Source organism: Castor canadensis, chromosome 11, assembly GCF_047511655.1.
Source record: "Castor canadensis chromosome 11, mCasCan1.hap1v2, whole genome shotgun sequence".
Classification (NCBI taxonomy): domain Eukaryota; kingdom Metazoa; phylum Chordata; class Mammalia; order Rodentia; family Castoridae; genus Castor; species Castor canadensis.
In genome coordinates this window covers 37,408,035-37,426,483 of record NC_133396.1, presented here as the reverse complement: position 1 = coordinate 37,426,483, position 18,449 = coordinate 37,408,035, and the positions used below count along the sequence as shown (strand labels likewise).

Genomic DNA, 18,449 nt, shown 5'->3' with positions numbered 1-18,449 from the left:
TCCAAGTGCTCTGGCCCTTGTTCATCCTTGTGGCTTGCAATATGTGAAATTGCAGACCAAAAAGAAAAGAGCAAAAGTCTAGTAGCATGCCATTCTTCTGTAACAAGTGGTTACTTCAGAACAAACCCTGAAAATATTTCACAAGTCAAAGTTTGTAATGTCTAAACAAGGCAATTAGGGCAACTGTTGATTAAAATGTAACCAAAGGAAAAAAGTCACACTGTCCTTTAACAATACAGGGCCAAATTCCACATCACACACAGGTTAATAGAGCCAAAGCTACAAAATAATGAGATGCCACACGTGAATTTTTTTAACCACTTGCACTGTATTCATAGCATATAAAGAATGAAAGATTTTGTTACACTGATATTTTCTTAGAAAGGTAATTGTAAAGTGGCATTTTCACCCCAGAGTTGTTTCACTTAAGTTTTATTTCCTCAGCTTGACTTTGGAAGGAGAGGACTTTTCAATATTATTTGGTGCACACTTTTCCAAAGAAATACTACCCAACCTAGACATAAAAACACAGGCCAGGGATAGATGTGGCTCAAGTGATAGAGCACTGCCTCGAAAGCGTGAGGCTCCAAATTCAAACTCCAGTACTGCCAAAAAAAAAAAAAAAAAAAACCACCAAAAACAAAAACCAAAAAACTCACATATAGGCTAAACACATCTTGTCCTACATTCTGACACTTGTTAGAATGGTCTATAGCAGGCTAAAATGCTCCCTTCTGAATGGCAAATGTCCTTGAAAACATCAAGAGTTTATTAGCTGTACACAAAAGTAAGGTGTTTTGAGTCAGAATGTGTTAAAGAGAATTTTCACAGTGGTCCCCAAAACAGCAAGCATTTCAAATTTCTATAACATAGCCCCTACAATCTTCAAGAACGCACTAATAAAATAGGAACATAGAAAATGTCTATAAATGAATAAGACAACTCCAAACACCCAAAATATGTACACAAAATATTAAGAGTTTCAGAGCTGGCAGAGTGGCTCAAGCAGTTAAGAATGCCTGCCTAGCAAGCATGAGACCCAGAGTTCAAACCCCAGTGCTGCAAAAAAAAAAAAAAAAAAGTCAAACTGTTATTAAAATATGAACAATAAAAAAGAACTTAAAATATGCAACCCATATGGAATGTTAGCTAGTAGACATGGGAAAAATAAAGCATAGACAGAAGAGGAATACCTTGTACCGCTTCTGTCTCAAGCGTGTCCAGACAAAAAACTGAATTTATACACTAACCCATAGCAATGGGGTGAAGCTGCCTGACACAATACACAGTATGGAAATAAGTATCCTTGGTTACTGTTTCCAAGGACACTGGGCTCTTTGGCTAACAAGAGCTGAAGTAAAGCTGAATGCAATGTTGAGTCATTTTAATAAGCATGGATAAAACCAGCCCAATGGTATGCTACACTCCCCAAATCCTTATTGGTAGTATCTAATTAAACATTTCAAGTATCAAACATATTCACAGTAGTGAATACTTTTCATAGCAAAGGCTTTTTTGTTGACATCTACTGAGTTTTCCTCTGATGCCTCCCAAGCAGTGACTAAACCTATCACTTGGTAAGGACAGCTATAATTATACTTAGGAATTTTATCTGAGGCATTCTAGAATAAATCTAGGAATGGAAACCAATCTAGGAAACACTTTTTAAAATGTCATTGATACAGTCTACAATGATAGAATAGTCCATATTGCATATTCATGAAATGCCTCAGCAATATAAATCTTGTCAAATTGGGAAATAGTTTTACTAAGGTAGATTCCATTATCCAGTTCTATTAGGGAATTTACAAGACCAACCAGATGCCTGCTTATTATTCTAGTGCCATGGTGAAACACCAGTGCTGTCCAGCATGAAGCAGAGCACAGGTGCCTCAGAAGAGCCTGCAAAAAACCAGCCCCCGAGTGGTTACACTCCACTAGCCCTGAGAAGGGAAAAGCCTCTCACTGACAGTTCAGACAGCTGTCTCAGTCATTAATAGCTAGAGATGATGTCATCTAGAGCAAGTGAGAAAAACAGATGTATCTCATCAACGCTTCTCTGTATGTTCTGGAGTACAGCAAGGCAAAGCAGAGGCCACATCAACAGCTGTGTGAAATAATCTATACCTTTCTTGGAGAAAATGCAAAAGGTGTAAAATGGAACAGCACAGAATTCCCTGAAGTTTTATCCTGGAAGGGGAAAACAATTATGTAAAAGCAGCAGTTATATAGACAAAAGCAAATAAAAACTAAGTATATGTCAGAAAGCCTTATCATACAAAGTGAAGCAAACAAGACTGAAAATCCCTTCATGAAGCACATAATCAGAAATTCAAAGAAAACAGGTGTCATAGATTGGTTGTTCTTCCTAGGAATAACACAGGCCTTAACTACTTGGCTTTTGTTCTTCTTATTTTATGTATTTAGTTTAAATGGCAAAGAAAATTCTTACACTAGAAAGCATGACTCTCTTCCTTTTAAAATTCAGTGCTGTTGCTGAACAATTTCCCCTCATGTTTCTGCAGCATGTACCTCCCCCATAAATATGCATACACCTTAGTATTCAGCTCACTAGGCCAGGAGTTCCACCTTCTCAAGCTGTGTTCATTTTCACGTCTCTCTCACAGATACAAGTCCAGCAATGCTGGTCCTATACAATCTTCGTTGAAAACGTGGGGAGAAGCCACAGCAAACAGACTTCATTCCACAGCCTGTCCAGATCTTGTCTGGAAAAAGACCATGCTTTGTACCAGTCTTTTGCGTGTTGCACAACAGGTTTCCAGTGAAAGGAGAAGGAGAAGGATATTTATCTCGACATAACAAGATTTGGGCCTCTGTCAAAATAGATGTTCTTCTCCAAGGACCAGACATGGTTTGGAAAGAGTCTTCTTTAAGAGCTGACAGTTTCAGAAATGAAAGAAAGGAGTAGAGAAGAAATTCAGCTATGAAAATAGATGGTAAATGTGCCCTCAATGTCTACCATTGTCTGGTAGAGTTGAGCAGTATTTTTTTCTTTAACAAGACAGAGAATCATTTCATCACAATTTCTTCCTTTTATTCATTCCAGACATTTACGAACTAAATGCAGAGAGATAAATTCTACTTTACAGGACCTACCTTACAGTTCTAGACATAAGTAAGCACTGACTGGAAACAGTTTTGCCAATTCCAGCCCTACAACAACAATTTATTTTTCTTCAAATGCCAGTTCTTCACAGTTTCAATACTGCAGCAGCAAACTGCTCCTTAAAGAAAACTGTGGTCCCATTTTTTTTTTTTTGTAGTACTGGGGTTTGAACTCAGAGCTTCACGCTTGCTAGGCAGGTGCTCTACCCTTGAGCCACTCCTCCAGCCCTTGTGGTCCTCATTTTAATTATCTTAAGAAAACTAGAGCTGAGCAAGTCCAAAAAAAAAAAAAAAAAAAGAAAAAGAAAAAGAATTAGAAGTAAGTGACAAACTTCTGATGCCACATGCAGTATGGGGACAGTAATTTTTACCTCAAACCCTGAAGACAGGCAGTGGGAATCAGAGACCAAAGATTGTCTGTAGGAATGACTAGGAACCTCCACTGTGTTTTCTGACCTACCTTTTCTTGGGGAATTCTTCTCACAGATTCATGGAAGTGAACTTTGCAATATTTGCATTCTGTTTATTGGTCCCCAAGGGGTATGACAGAAAAACAAACAAACAAACAAACAAAACCAACCAACCAAACAGCTGGTGCTTTATAGAGGAGCTTTTCAGAGCAAATCAGGCAGGATGAGACCAGGAGGCTTTGGTTCAACACAGTTGATCCAGAAGTTGGCACAGCTGGCATGATACTGGTGTCCTCCATAGGCCAGCTTGAAACTGTCTGTATCTGAGTTGAACGCCTGCCAAAAATAGACAAAGATATGGGATAAGTCAGGCTTTTTCTGCATCTAAGAGTTTGTCAGCAACCAACATATACACTTCTCCAGGTATCACAGAGGCTGAGGCCAGAATGGCACAGACACACAGAAGCTGAGCAGGTAGCTACAGGAATTCAAGTGAGAAAGTTTTTTTTTTTTTTTTTTAACTGCTAATTAAATCATTACCACTCAATCTAGTTTCAGCAGGAGGAGGCCAAATATTTCATGGAAAAGGCAGGGGAGGTTATGGGGAGGGGAGGAGAGATCATGATATGGGGAACTAAAACAGTCAAGGGCTATGGAGAATTTATCCCTCACTGTTCTGAAGGGTTCCCTCCCTTGAAGACTGACATTTGCCCCTAACATATGGTTCCTTAAATTTCTGTGGCTGATCACCATCCTATCATAACAGAAAAATTATAAAAAAGTTAAGAAATAACTGATAACAATTCTTCGGGTTTAATGCCATTGGGAGCTGACAACTGAATCACTTGCAGTTTCAGTTACCCATAGTTAATTGGGTAATGTCCTGTAATTAGTTTTCTAAAACACTACAGGTAGAAAAAAACCACTAAACTCCAAAGGACTTTGTTATCAGCTAAATCCTGAGGCTCTCTGATCTTATTCTGTGTATCACTACACTTCCAGTCTTCCAGAAGTTGCTCATTCTGTTACTTTGTTCATTGCAGAGAACAATAAGTACAACACCAGAAGCCATTTATGAGATACAAACATGCAAACAAGACAGCAGTGGCTCCACACAAACATGTTAGTTGATCCAATCAAACATTATGGGGACAAAGATGAGTCAGTAGAGGATTCATGATTGGAAAGGTCCAGGATGGCAACAGAATCATCCGTTTGCCTTCCACACTCAAAATTAAGATGGAGACGCTAAGATAATGTGTAACTGCTTCATACTTTTTTAGGATGTTCTTCAGCAGGCTTCTCTTCTTTCTGAAATAACGTTGAAACCACAGGTCAAAAAAAAAAATCCCCTGGACAGGGCCTGTAGGCTCCAAATAAATTCTCATAGGTGTAACCTTTTGTTTCCCACCCTCGTGCCAGTGTGCTGCAGGCACAACACAAAACGCATGCTCACTAGGAAAGGAAGGTTCATGCCCCATCCCTCAGCAGCTCCCTCGTTGCCCCTCGGAAAGAATGGACCTGCTTCCACAGCATCATTCTGGGCTTTTTAAAATTCTCACCTGTGGCCCCAAACCTTGCAGTGAAGTGGACTACATGAGGTTGTCCCCCAAGTCATGTTAAGGATGCACTTTGCCATCTGCAGGGGTAAGGACTGTGACTTACCCGGCTCCTGGAGTCCACATTTAAGAGGCACACCCCACATGCAAGTTCCTGGGCATTTTTAATCCCAGGCCGCAGCATACAGGAGGAAAAATCCAGCGAATTTTCATCTGGCTGTAAGGATGAGAAGGCATGTTGGTAAAGGCCCAGCAATTTCAAATGCTGTTTGTTTCATTCCAAGATCATTTCTTTCCAGTAGGTCTGGTAGCAAATTAATTCTCTAATATCACCAACACAGTAACTTAATTTTGCAAACATCTACCATGTGCCTGCTATGTGCCAGGTCCTAGGGATACCAATAGAAGCACAACATGCTCCCTGTTGCTGGGATCACAGGGTCTAGGCTTGGACCAGGTAGTGCCAGGCAATACAGCACCACGAGTGCCATGAATTCTTACTTAGGGGTAAGCACTGAGTTACTAGGGCATCCAAGCTAAGGGCAAAGTCAAAGGCGGCTTCCTGGAACTCAGAATCACCTTGGCTGAGAAGTGGTGGGAAGATGCAAGGTGAAGATGATGGGGTAGGGTAAGGTAGGGGAGAGAAAGATATTTAATGTACAACAAGCTACAGAAGGCAAAGGCCTCTAACCAAAAGTCCGGATATGGGAAGAAATCTAGAAGGTGTGAGCCAGGCTTATGAGAGGAGGGAGATGAGGCTAGAACACAAAGGATCTTGAAAGGAATGGACAGAGTTTAGAAGGACCAGGTTTGTACCACATAAAGATCCTTCTCCATGCAGTATAGCAATGAATTGGGGGAGGCAATCCTGAAGGTATGGCTTTAAGTTAGAAGGTTGTTGTAACAATCTTGCAGACATTCTGAAAGTCAGAAATAGTGTGGCAATAGTAGAGGAGGGAGAGAAAACACATGGAAGAGCTATTAAATTGGCAGAATCAATAGGCTTGGAGGATCTGTCAGGTGTGAGAGGAGGGAAGGCTTGGACAACTGACAAGATTCACAGTAATAAGGCCCATGAGAGAGCTGGGACTGGGGAGGAAGGGTGGAAAGAAAAGTCCAGTTTAGTACAAGCTGACCCATAAATGCTGTGGGACAGTTGAGGCCAGACGTTCAGAATGCAGGTGGTTGGGTGCTAGATTTGAAAGTCAGCAGCTAGAGACAGTAAATATAACAGCTGATAATCAAGCCTTACTCATGCTAAGCTAGGTTCACCTCTTTATGGCCATTATCTAATTGATTCCTTACCAAAACTATGAAATATGGAGAGTATAGGACAAAGATGAAAATGGTAGGCCTCAATTTTGTAAAGCTGTTACTCTTAAAAGTTAAATATACATCTCCTATGTAAGCTTGCAATTTTGCTCCTAATTTATCCAAGAGAAATGAAAAATACATGTCAACAAGCCTTGTTCAATTAAAGTATTCATAGTAGTTGTATCCTATTAGCCCAAACTAGAACTATCACAAATGTCTATTAATAAGAAAATATATGAGCAAACCATGACGTATTAATACAACAGACAATTAATACAACTCAACAATAAAAAGGATTAAACTGATAAAACACCATGGATGAATTTTTTTGTCTTTTTTTAGTGGTAACTGCAGTTTGAACTTAGGGTTTCATGCTTGCTAGGCAGGAGCTCTACCACTTGAACCATGCCTTCAGCCCAACCATGGATGAATTTTTAAAACATCATGTAAGTAAAAGAAGCCAGACGCAAGAATGCATACATTTAACATCATTTCATTTATATAAAGTACTAGGACAGAGCTGGGCACCAGTGGCTCATGACTGTAATCCTAGCTACTTGGGAGGCTGAGAAACGGGAGGATTGCAGTTAAAGGCCAGCCAGGGCAAACAGTTCATGAGACCACATCTCCAAAATAACCAGAGCAAAAATGGACTGGAGGTGTGCTTCAGGGATAGAATGCTTGTTTTGTAAGCAGAAAGTCCTGAGTTCAAGTCCCAGGCCAACCAAAAAAAAGTGCAAGAACAAACCTCAATGAAAATCTTCCATAGGATTGATGGAGTGTGGGTTACATTGCTGTATGCATTTGTGAAAACTGAGCCAAATACATTCAAGATCTGTACATTTCATTGTATGGAAGTCAAGTTATTCTTCAGTGTAAAAAACTTGAATAGCAATAACACACACACAAAAGAGAAAATGATTCAAGGGAGTTGAAATCTTGGGGCTGAGGATGTAGCTCAGAGGTAGAAACCCTGAGTTCGATCCTCAGCACGGCAAAAAGAAAAAAAGTCAGATTCCTTTTTTTTTTTTTTTTTTTTGGTAGTACTGGGAGGGTTGAACCCAGAGCTGTGTGCTTATTGAGCTATGTGCCCCAGACCTCAAGAATTAAGATTGTCTTTCTATAGTGAAAGTGATAGCAAGTTTATTAGGCGAGAAATAAACTTTCAATAGACTGAAGTGGGTTCTCTCTAGAGTAAGAACAAATGACCAAGAGTTGGACTCTTAATGTGAAGAACTTTTAAAAGTACTTAAAGCAATTTATTTTCTCATTGATATTTTTGGCTGGATAATTCTTTGTTGTGGGGACCACGTATGGCAGTGTAGGATAATTGGCACCTCTGGCCTCTTAGGGAGGAAAATTGCACCCTGCCCCATCACTGAAAACTGATCTTCCAAAAGAGAAAAAATATATGTGTACACACACACAGAGGAAATTACAAACTTAACTAATATAAAGGATGCAACACACACAATTTCAAAATAAAATATATAATCTTTATTATAAATTCTATATACTCAATTGATTATCACAGAATGTTTTCTTTGGTTTTTGCCCATCTCCTGGATTCATAGTCAACCTTTGGCTCCTTTTATAAATAAGTATAGTTCTAACAAGAATGTCCATTGATGTTTTCATGTTAAAGACTAAGACTAAAGTAAAACAACATTATTTCAGAACTTCACAGGTCTGTCAAAGACTGGAACACTTTCTTTGCTGAATATTGGGGAATATTTCCTTATCTTTTGCACTATTCAGAATACAATGGCTGTAGGCATGGCACACACTTAAGTTTAATCTGTGTTATTAATATTTTCTCCATCTCTTTCTTAAATCTATACAATCAGTAAAACAATAAGTGAAGCCCTGATTTGAAGCATTTGCTGATTTCCATGACAGAAATACTCCCATCATGGCTGATTTCAAGCTTCTAATGCAGTATCACTAAAGGCGGAGTGGAGAGACAAGAAAAGCAGAATCATTATCTAGTACTTGCACCATATTGACACAATATTCTAGGGCAACCAACTATCTGGTTTGTCCAAGACTGTTCTGGTTTTAGTATTGAAGAACTTCCCTAGTCCTGAGCATCAAGGATACTTTGACATAAAGAACCCCCAAAAGCTATATAGTAACAGCAAATATAATTTTAAAAACTAGAAACTATTACCTCTGTTTTTAACACAATTTTAACTGCAATTTTTAAAATAATGGCTGTGTATAACAATTAGCTTACAAAATTCTTGAAAATTTAACAATAAGCCCTTGTAAGCCAAGAAAGACTGGATCCAACACACTACTGTGATTGAAGGAAATTTTAGGTGGGGACCTGGAAGTTGAGGAGTTCCTCTTAGAGGGCCTATCTTCTCTCCCTATAGCAGGTGATGTGATTATCAGGTGTGCAGGGAAGCAAGCTGTGTTGGTGTGATTCTCACCACCGTCCAGGTGGGCCTGAAGAAGGCGGGTGGTTGCATGGGTCAGGTTGAGTTTTATCTAGTGGGTATGACTGAAGGGCATGGGTAGCATTGTCATGCACCACAGGGATTAAGCAGGTGGGAAAGGCAGTGAAGATAGAAAGGGTTTGACAAGAACAGAAGAAATGGGTCAAATAAGCATCCTGTCATAAGAACCTAAAACAACGGCAGTACAAGTAAAGCATGAGAAAATTGGAGGGTTACCAGTTTGGCTGGGTTCAACAGGTAAGCTGTCTGGGTTTAAAATTGCCCAAGGCACTGCAGTGGGCTGTGGTAACAGTCTATGGTGATCTGGTAAGTACAACGCTAAAGTGAAGTGGAAACATGGGCCCTGAAGTCAGGTGGTCAAGGATCTGGGAAGCTGGCATGGTGGTTGTTTTGTCCTCATAGATACTGAGGTGACCCAGGATGATGGTAAATTCCTGCCAAAGTAATGGCTACATTTTCTATGGTTACTCTAAAAGGATAAGCAAAGTGTTTTCAAGCAATAAAGCAAAACTGTATTATGTATTTGTATTTCGCTTCCCAAGGTGAGGGAAGGTTTCTCCTTAAAAATTGTGTGGATTACATAGGATGTTTCTTCATCCCTTTCTAATTTGAAATAATGAGTTATAAATTAGCTCCACAAACCTTTCTTAAATAAACCTCAGCTAGTACAGGGGAGATACATGTGTGAAGTATGTGTTTCAACTGTGTGCAAGGGACAAAGATGATAGAGTTAAATATATGTGGCCTTCAGCAAGTCAGAGGAGTTTTTTCTCTTTTCTTTTTTAGTGTAATCATGGCTACTTTGGTCAAATGTAAAAGGGTAGCTGGTACTACCCCTTATTTATTTTATAGTTCTGTCATGTGCAAAATGGTAACGTCACTTGCCCTAACTTCCTCCCTCAGTTGTATTTGTACTCTCAGAGGAATGGAAAATATGCTCTGGAAAGGAAAGGATATTCTAAATGATTATGTCAATTATTCACTTTGAGAACTCTCACAAGCTGTTCAAAGAGGTTAAAAGACACACTATCACCTCTATATTATAGACATCATGTTACTCAGTCAGGACTATTTGAGAAATAATTAGAATCTGGAAAACTCTGAATCTTGAAATCAGTCAAATTAATAAAAACCCTTTAATATCTGTTTACTGAAGGCATAATGAAAGCAAAGGAAAAGGTCATACCCAAATCTCCAATGAAAACGATGAGACTCTGCATGAATTGTCTTGTGATCAAATTAATCTTTCAAACGATAAAATAACCTTCCTAAGTAGACATCTATAAGCAGGGGTTGCTGTGTACAGTAACAGTTTGATACCACTCATTAGCCACAACTGTATAGAAGTTATGCTTTCTAGAGGCCACTGTAAATTGGTCATCTACAATTTTATTTGGCAGGCATTTTATGTATCTAGTTAAGATTTTAAGAAATACTTACATTATATACAATGTGCCTACATGGACAAGTCCTAGTTTTTTAATAAACTGCTAAAATATTGTCCAAGAAAATCACTATGAGGGAAGAAAAGTTTGGTGCTAATTAGTGTTCTTCACCAATATTCTCATTTCCTTTCCTTGACAAATGATAGCATGGATCTTCCCTGTCCAAGTGAAATTAGGGAAGGCCATGGTCAATAGGCTGCTATCATAAAACATCCATGTAACCGCTGGAAGAAAGCTTTTATGATCAATGTCTACTTGTCATGTTCCCTTGACTCTCTCATAGCGACCAGCACATTCCATGTGATAGAGGCGCTGTAAACCTAAGTCCCTAAGTGACACAGAGCCCCTTCAACATGGACAAACATATAGCATAAGCAAGAAAGCAAGCTTGGTTGTTTTATATTGCTAAGATTGGAGGCAAATGTCTGTCGCCACAGCATAACCTCACCTAATTGTCAAATACAGAGTGACCTAGATACAGGTTCCACAAGTAATTCTAGATTTTTGGTTTCAGCTTCATTACAGTGTTTTATATCATAGTCTTCTATTGCTGTTGTAGCAAATTAGTACAAACTTAATGGATTAAAACAACATAAATTTATCATCTTACAGCTCAGAAGTTCAAGGGAAGAAATCTTTCCTTACTTTTTCTGGCTCTAGAAACTGTCTGTATTCCTTGGCTCAGGGTCCCATCTTCAAAGTCAACAGGGTAGCACCTGCCAATTTCTCTCTGCTTCTGTTGTCACATAGCTTTTTCTCATTCTTTTCCTCCTGCCTTACTCTTATAAGAATGCTTGTGATGACACTGGGCCTACCTAGATAATCCAGTATCATTTCCCTAACTAAAGACTCTTAATTTAAACCCATCTGCAGAGTCCTTATTACCACATAAGATAACATATCCACAGGCTCTAGTACATAGCCATCTTTGAGAGGCCATTATTCCATCTACCACAGCTACCTTCTATCAATTGAGGACAGCCATACAGAGACATGGTGAAGATGCTGACTCTAAAACATGGTGCAGACTGACATGACGAGATAAAAATGCTATCATTAAAAATGAGTATACCACAGCAACTGGAAGTAAACATTCTGAAATTTAGTGCTTTTTCACACTGAAAAGAATTACCCAAAATTTTGTATTATATTGAAGATAATATGGAATCCAAGAGCCTGTGTGATTTCTAGCAAGCACAATATACTGAGTTCAAATCCTAGTAACAACTAACTAATAACTAACTAAATAAATAAATAAAATATTAAAGGGCCATGATTTGAAGTTTAAGACTAATGTACCCTACTAAGGAACCTATTTGAGCCCTACTGTGTGATGTACACCACATCAGGGGCTTTTTCCCTGAAGAAAGTAATGCGCGTGAGCACGTGCGTGTATTTTGGTGATTAAATCAGGGCTTCATGTTTATATATGCTAGGCATATGTCCTACCATTAAGCCATACCCCGAGCCCCAATGCAGCCATCTTTTTCCAGTACCTTGGAAGGTAGAAATAACACTGAGATTTTTTTTTTAAATGATGTGGATTAAGATCCTTGATTTGCCAGTTTCAGTCAAGTTTTATTTTCTCTGAGCCCTAATTTCTTCACCTGTAAAAATGGGGAATATACTACTGACCTCATAGGGTTGTTACCAGGATTAAGTGAGAATGAATGTAAAGAACACAGCATAATGCCTAGCTGGTACTGTAATGAGTGCTTAAAAGCTGTCTCTTGTTGAAGACCACTGACTCTCTACTTGAGCCCATGAATTAACTAAAGACAGGAAGCAGTTAGATGATAGAAATGGAAGGAATAAACTGACAGTGGGGAAGATGTAACAGGCGACAAAAGGGAAAACTTTAGTATAGCTAGCTTTCGTGTTGCCCAGGTTGCTACGCTTGTTACTCAAACTGACATTTTCTCTGTCTTTCTCTACATGCTGGAAAGACTAGGGTTAACACTCTATCCTTCAATTAAACCAGGCAATCTTTTCCCGCTTATCTCTGACCACTGAGGAATAAACCTATCAACCAAGACATACAGCTTCTGAAATGTGGTGCCAGTAAACTGGAAGAACCAAGGCCAGCACCTATTGTGGGACATGAGTTTTGTCAAGTACTCAAACTGAGAACTGGAACTCCTCTTTAAAAAGTGTGTATTTTCTCTCAGAAGTGGGACAGTAGAGCCTTGACAGGTCAACTCTCCCTGTTGTTTTCTTTGACGAATAATAAACCTTATTTCCTTTGCCTCAAAACCATGCTCTTGCTATTTGTAAATTGGCATTGAGGCCAGGGGACTGGCTTTCCTATAACAGTACTAGCTGCAAAATAAACAGAAACTGTAAGTATTGACAGTCATACTGAAGCCAAAGAGCCTCACCAGGGCAGTATGGTCCATTAAGGAACTCCTTTACCTATAATGAAGGAATGATGTGAAGCGTTCAAAGCTTTCTATTCAACCTGAATCATGCCTCTTTCTAGTAATGACCTTCCTGCTGTGAGCATCTAATCCAAAGTTGCTGGAGCCTGTACAGTTTTGTTACAACTCACCTGAACTACATAAATGTTGGGATTGTATGTCATTTACTTTTATGCAACTATTCTTATCTGTTCTCCTATAGCAAAGGGTCCTTCTTTATGACAAGTCACACCTTATACTTCTCTGGAATATATGCTACTCTTTATGTAGTGGGTGATTCAATTAAGTTTTATAGACTGAGAACCTATCTGCCAGTTATCAAGAAGAAATGACATGGTATCATCTAGAAAATTAACTGAACAGAAAATTATTGTTCTGTCACAACTAACCTGGTGAAAAAAACCAACTATAAATGGAAGAACATGGGTAATTAGAGAAATTAATACTCAGTGGTGTTCATGTACAACTTGCAGTGCATTCTACCATTGTAGAGTGGCAGATAATTAATCTATGAACCCTTATAAGGTATCTAAAAAAATGTCAGGCAAGCCAAGCATGGTGGCTCACACCTGTAATCCTAGCTACTTGGGAGATGAAGATTGGGAGGATCATAGTTGAAGGCCAGCCTGGGCAAAGAGTTGGATAGATCCAATCTCAATCCATAAAAGCTGGGCATGGGATATGTGCCTGTCATCATAGGTATGCAGGAAGCATAATGGGAGGATCAGGGTCCAGGCTGCTGGGCATAAATGCAAGACCTTATTCAAAAAATAACTAAAGCATAAAGAGTTGGTGTCATTTCTCAAGTGGTAAAGCACCTGCCTAGCAAGTTCAAGGCCCTGAGTTGAAACCTCAGTCCCATCAAAAAAAAAAAAAAAAAATCAAATTCTAAGGCTTTTTAAAAAAGGTCTGGGCAACCTAACCCTTGGTGTAAAAACTTACCAACAGGCATTATCTTTGCATAGAGTAATGAATAAGAAAATGTATTAGGCAATTTTCTGGAATCTTCATCTCAATATGACACAGTTATGGAGGGAGTGTGCGTTTGTCAAAACTCATCACATGGTATAACTAAAAAAACACATGGAATGGTGTAACTGAGATTTTTGCACGTTATTATATGTAAATTTTTCCTTCTTCCACCCTCCCCACCTTTTTTTTCTATTTAAAGGCCTGGAGGGACAATCCAAGTCTAGAAAGCAAATCCCTCTTGAGCTGTCAGTCCATTACAGCTTGGAAGTTAGGGAAGATGGTCAAGGAAGGAGGACAGTGGCTTCCACTACACCTGGTGAAAGTAGCTACTTCATGGAGTAAATACATGCCAGCAACCCAGGCCAATATTCTTGCCAATTATCCTTTGCCCCAAAATGAAAAGGACACATATATAAGCTTGGTTAAGGCACTGGGCCCTTTGCAAAACTTTCTCTTCAAAGAGTTCATGGGACTTGCAGTTCAAGTAGTAAGAGTGCCTGCCTAGCAAGTGTGAAGCCCTTAGTTCAAACCCCAGTGCCACCAAAGAGTGGTTACAAAGATGTGCTTTGTAACCATAGTCAGCATTCTCTAGCTGAGAAGAGATGGTGACTGGTTTGAGAGTTTAGACAAAAATCTACTGTTCAAAGTGTTAACCACAATGACAACTGATTGCCACCAAAGACAGAATAGGGCTGGAGGTGTGGGTCAAGTGGTAGAGCACCTGCCTAGCAAGTGCAAGGCACTGAGTTCAAGTCCCATTATCCCCCAACCTTCTCACACACACACACACACACACAAAAAAACAGCAATATTTATTCCAGTTGTGGGAGGAAGATATGTAAAAGTTCTGCCCAATGAAATGTAAAAAGGGAACAATAACAGAGGAGGAAAAGAAAAACAATAAAAGGTCACTAGCCTTTTCCTCCAGAAAGCCTACTAAGGGAAAGACAGGAGTCCCATTTCCTGGTGGACGTCTGCTCAGGCAGTAGAATTGTGTCTGTTTGAGCTGGAGGAAGGGAATTAAAGTAGGAAGGGAACTAGAGTGAGGTGGCAGGAGTCCAGCAGAGACCTTATCTGTTTACCACACACACACACACACACACACACACACACAAATATGAAACTGAAAGATCAATAATCATATCCATTGAATAAATGGTCAGATGGTCAAGAGATGATTGTCTTGTACATGATGGAAACAAACAGTAAATTACCATTTGGAACACGGCAAAGGCTTTCATGAAATTAAATGCAATCTGGATACCATCTAAGACATGCAATGGCAGCTATGTGTGCATGCATGTAAATATGAACACACACTTTGACCTTGTGAAGCCACTTTGAGCAACTATATCCCCAAAAGAGAAACTAGTTATTTGTTTATTCAGAGTAGAACTATTCATAATAGGAAAAATTGAAAGTAATCCAAGAAATTAAAAAAGTAGCAAAGGAAGTATAGAATAGCAATATGATGTATTTATCATATGGCTTTTATTTTTTGTATGTTTTTAATGATTTCATTTTTATTGGGATTTATATTACTCTGAATACCAATGGTACTAAACTTTGTTAGTATAATTCAGATTTCTCTTTTTTCCATAGTAGCTTTTTCTTCTATAGATTTTTTTGTTTACTTTATCCCCATTTTGAGGGCTTACACAAATATAAATACACTTTTTTTTAGGGGGGTGTTGTACCAGAGTTGGAATTTAGAGCCTCTTGCTTGCTAGGTAAATGCTGTATCACTTGAGTCATTCCCTCAGTTCATATGGCTTTTTTAAAAGGATACAGGGTCACCAGACACTGGACATAAGTAAACAGAAGTACACAGAGAAGATCTCAAGACAGTGCTTTAAAAAAAACACGAATATAGTCTTTGCTTTACAACTTAGGTTTCTGGAAAGAGGGGTAACTGATGAATTGTTTAATGGGCTTACTGTGAGTGTGGCGAGTGACATGAAGCCGATTAGGTTATTCCATACTTTATCGATGTCCTTCAATAACTGCTGAAGTTTCTCACTGCATACTGCAGTGGCTTTTATCCCAAGCTCCACACGTTTGGTTACTCTGTATACTTCAACAACACCTGACAGAGTGATAGAGTAGAGAGTTAGATACTGAAAGTGTAGAAAAAGAGAGGAACAAGACAGGCCAGCACTACCACTTGCTATTATCTTCTTCCTCTAGACAGAGGTGAACCTACTGTTCTTTGGACCCAACCCACCTCTCAAAACTGCCATTCAGGTAACAGCAGACTCTAGGGCTATGCTGCTTGGGTTTAAATTCCTGCTCTACCTCTTACTAGCCATGTAACCTTGGGCAAGTCATGGAGCCTACTTGTATCTCAGTTTCCTCATCTGTAAAGCTTAGATACTAACAGTACCCCCTCAAAAGATGGTTGAGAGGATTAATGGTTTAATATTATAAAAGGCTTACAACAGTACTGACTGAAAATAGGAAAAATACAAGTTTAAAAGAACCTGAATGTTAATGTCACCACAGAGTTGTTAAAGAAATACCTCACCCCTCTGAATTCTCAAAGATTTACAAACTCAGTGGTTTCACGTATCTCCTATGCACTTAGCAGGATGCAGAATGGTTATTTTCCTGTGGTCTCTGAATTGGGCTGAACTCAAGCAGAAAGACAGGAGGAGCCAAGTACTTCTACATTCTAAGAGCAGCCACCAGGCAATTCTCTGTCCCTATAATGTGACAGTCACCAGACACATTACCCCAGACTCTGTACATGAATACTGGAGAATCCCAGGGGATCACCACATCAGCCTTATATAGAACACTATGGCTTTTCCTCCTCTTTCCACAAAGGGCAGGCAGGAATTATTGTCCACACTAAGACAGAAGGGTGCTTCTAAGAGAATCGTCCATAGTATTAGGAAACCTACCAGAGGTAAAGACAAGCATCCCATTTCTTGGTGGACATGTGCTTAGGCAGTACAATTGTCTCTTTGAGCAGGAGAAGAAGAACTAATGTAGGAAGGGAACTAGAGTGAGGTAGCAGGAGTCAAGCAGGGACTACATCCCTTCACTACCCACTCATACAGCAAATACTCCGAGTGCCTTCCATGGGCCAGGCATTAGGTTAGGTATTAGGGGCACAGAGTGAAGAAAGTAGGTCAAAATCCCTGCCTTCTTGGAGATCCATTCTAATGAAGGGAAGACAGTAAAAACAAGAATAAGTAAAATATGTGAGATATACAAGATGATAGGTCTAATGAGAAAACCAAGCAGAGATAGGATGTAAGGTGCCAGAGATAGGGAGAGAAGATGCCATTTTCATAAAGGAGGCCAGAGAAAACCTCACTGAGAAGGTGACACTTGAGGGAAGATCTGAACAAGATTAGGCTCCTGTGTATGTGACCCTGGTCTTGGGTCAGGCTGAGTTTGGGGAGAGGAGGAACACTGAATTGGACACAGAGACTGAGATTTCAAGTTGGATGGGATGTTTAATAGCTGAAGACAGCCAGGAAGTTAAAGGGCAGAAAAAAGAATTCACACAGTGTGGAAAGGAACTGATTGGAAGTAAAATGATTTTATTTTAATGCCTCACTAGTTCAAACTCTTTGATTAGCCAGTAACACAAATGTAATTTACATTGGAGCTCTTGTATAACAAAGACTTGAAAACCTAACCATAGGGACCTTATATCAAATAATTGTTACTGCCTCTGACGTAAGTGTCTTATCTACAAATGCAGACGCTACTTAGTGAAGCTGTATATAGTTTGAGAAATCTAGGTTAAAATACTTAATATAAGTAAAAACTGGTAATAATGGAAAGTGTTATGATTTTGAATAAATATAAAAGAGCATACCTAATAAGTATTCCATGCCTTGAGCTGACTGAATAACTTCTGTGCAAACAGCACTACTACTAATTCCATTTAAGGTGTCATTTGCCTTCTTAATGACCTATAAGAAATGAAATCACATCCTTTTACATAATTAAGAGGAAAGTTCATTGTAAATCAACTTCTTAATAGTAGAAAACCCAACCACAACCCCAGGAAGTGTGAAAAATCATGAATGACTGATGCCTATACTGAAACAAATCTGGGAATTCAATTTTAACCTTGAAGAAACCACTCTCCACTTTTTTTTGAAGAGAAAAGATAGAAGTTCTTTAAATATTATTTTGATTTAGGCAGAGGTAAGGATATCTTATTTATCAAACACACTGAGATGAGAGGACAACTGACAAATGAGTAAGAATTTGCTATTATAAACAGGAAAGAAACTTTTCTTGAGATGTATGACTTTCACATTGTAAAGGCCATGGAAGTAAGGCTCCCCATCAAGTTTGCTGCCATCCATTCAAAAGAACCAAGGAGAAGGCACAATAGTGCAAGAGGGCACTTGTGACATACTCACATCCAGAGCACTTCTTAGACATCTCTGCCATTCATATGCATATCTCTCATTTTCCTGTGGATTTTATAAAAAGAACCAAGTTAAACAGGCTAGCCTAGGATCCCCTATTTAAAACTTCTGCAGATAAAAAGAGCTTGGAAGATTCCTTTTCATTAAAAGCATTCTTGTAAAAGCAATTCATCATTTTGAACCCAGTAATAATTGTTTTAAATTACTAATTAATGTAACTTCTGAGCACATGACCTATGAACCAGAGGGACATGTTTTATGATAGCAGCGTTCCTCTGTAAATGTTGCCTCATTTGTTGCAGTCAGTTAACAGTGTGAGCCTTCTCCAGAGGAACTCACCCACCACT

The 18,449-nt window shown here is 39.0% G+C and overlaps 1 protein-coding gene across 20 annotated transcripts in view; it reads right to left on the bottom strand.

Annotated features, from left to right (window-relative positions):
- Positions 1-18,449, bottom strand: part of Synrg (synergin gamma) — an 89,061-nt gene that overhangs the window by 10,696 nt on the left and 59,916 nt on the right. For 10 of the 20 annotated variants that reach the window (XM_020178916.2, XM_074046290.1, XM_020178923.2 and 7 more), the window contains 6 exons: positions 18,094-18,147; positions 17,538-17,634; positions 15,643-15,791; positions 5,202-5,312; positions 4,812-4,847; positions 3,034-3,872 (listed from right to left, as the gene is read on the bottom strand). In XM_020178916.2, coding sequence (XP_020034505.2) covers positions 3,741-3,872; positions 4,812-4,847; positions 5,202-5,312; positions 15,643-15,791; positions 17,538-17,634; positions 18,094-18,147 — 579 coding nt within the window. In that variant the 3' untranslated portion in view covers positions 3,034-3,740. Of the gene's footprint in view, positions 1-3,033; positions 3,873-4,811; positions 4,848-5,201; positions 5,313-15,642; positions 15,792-17,537; positions 17,635-18,093; positions 18,148-18,449 lie in introns of those variants that run through there. The other 10 variants (XM_020178922.2, XM_074046299.1, XM_074046297.1 and 7 more) reach the window with 3 other exon arrangements.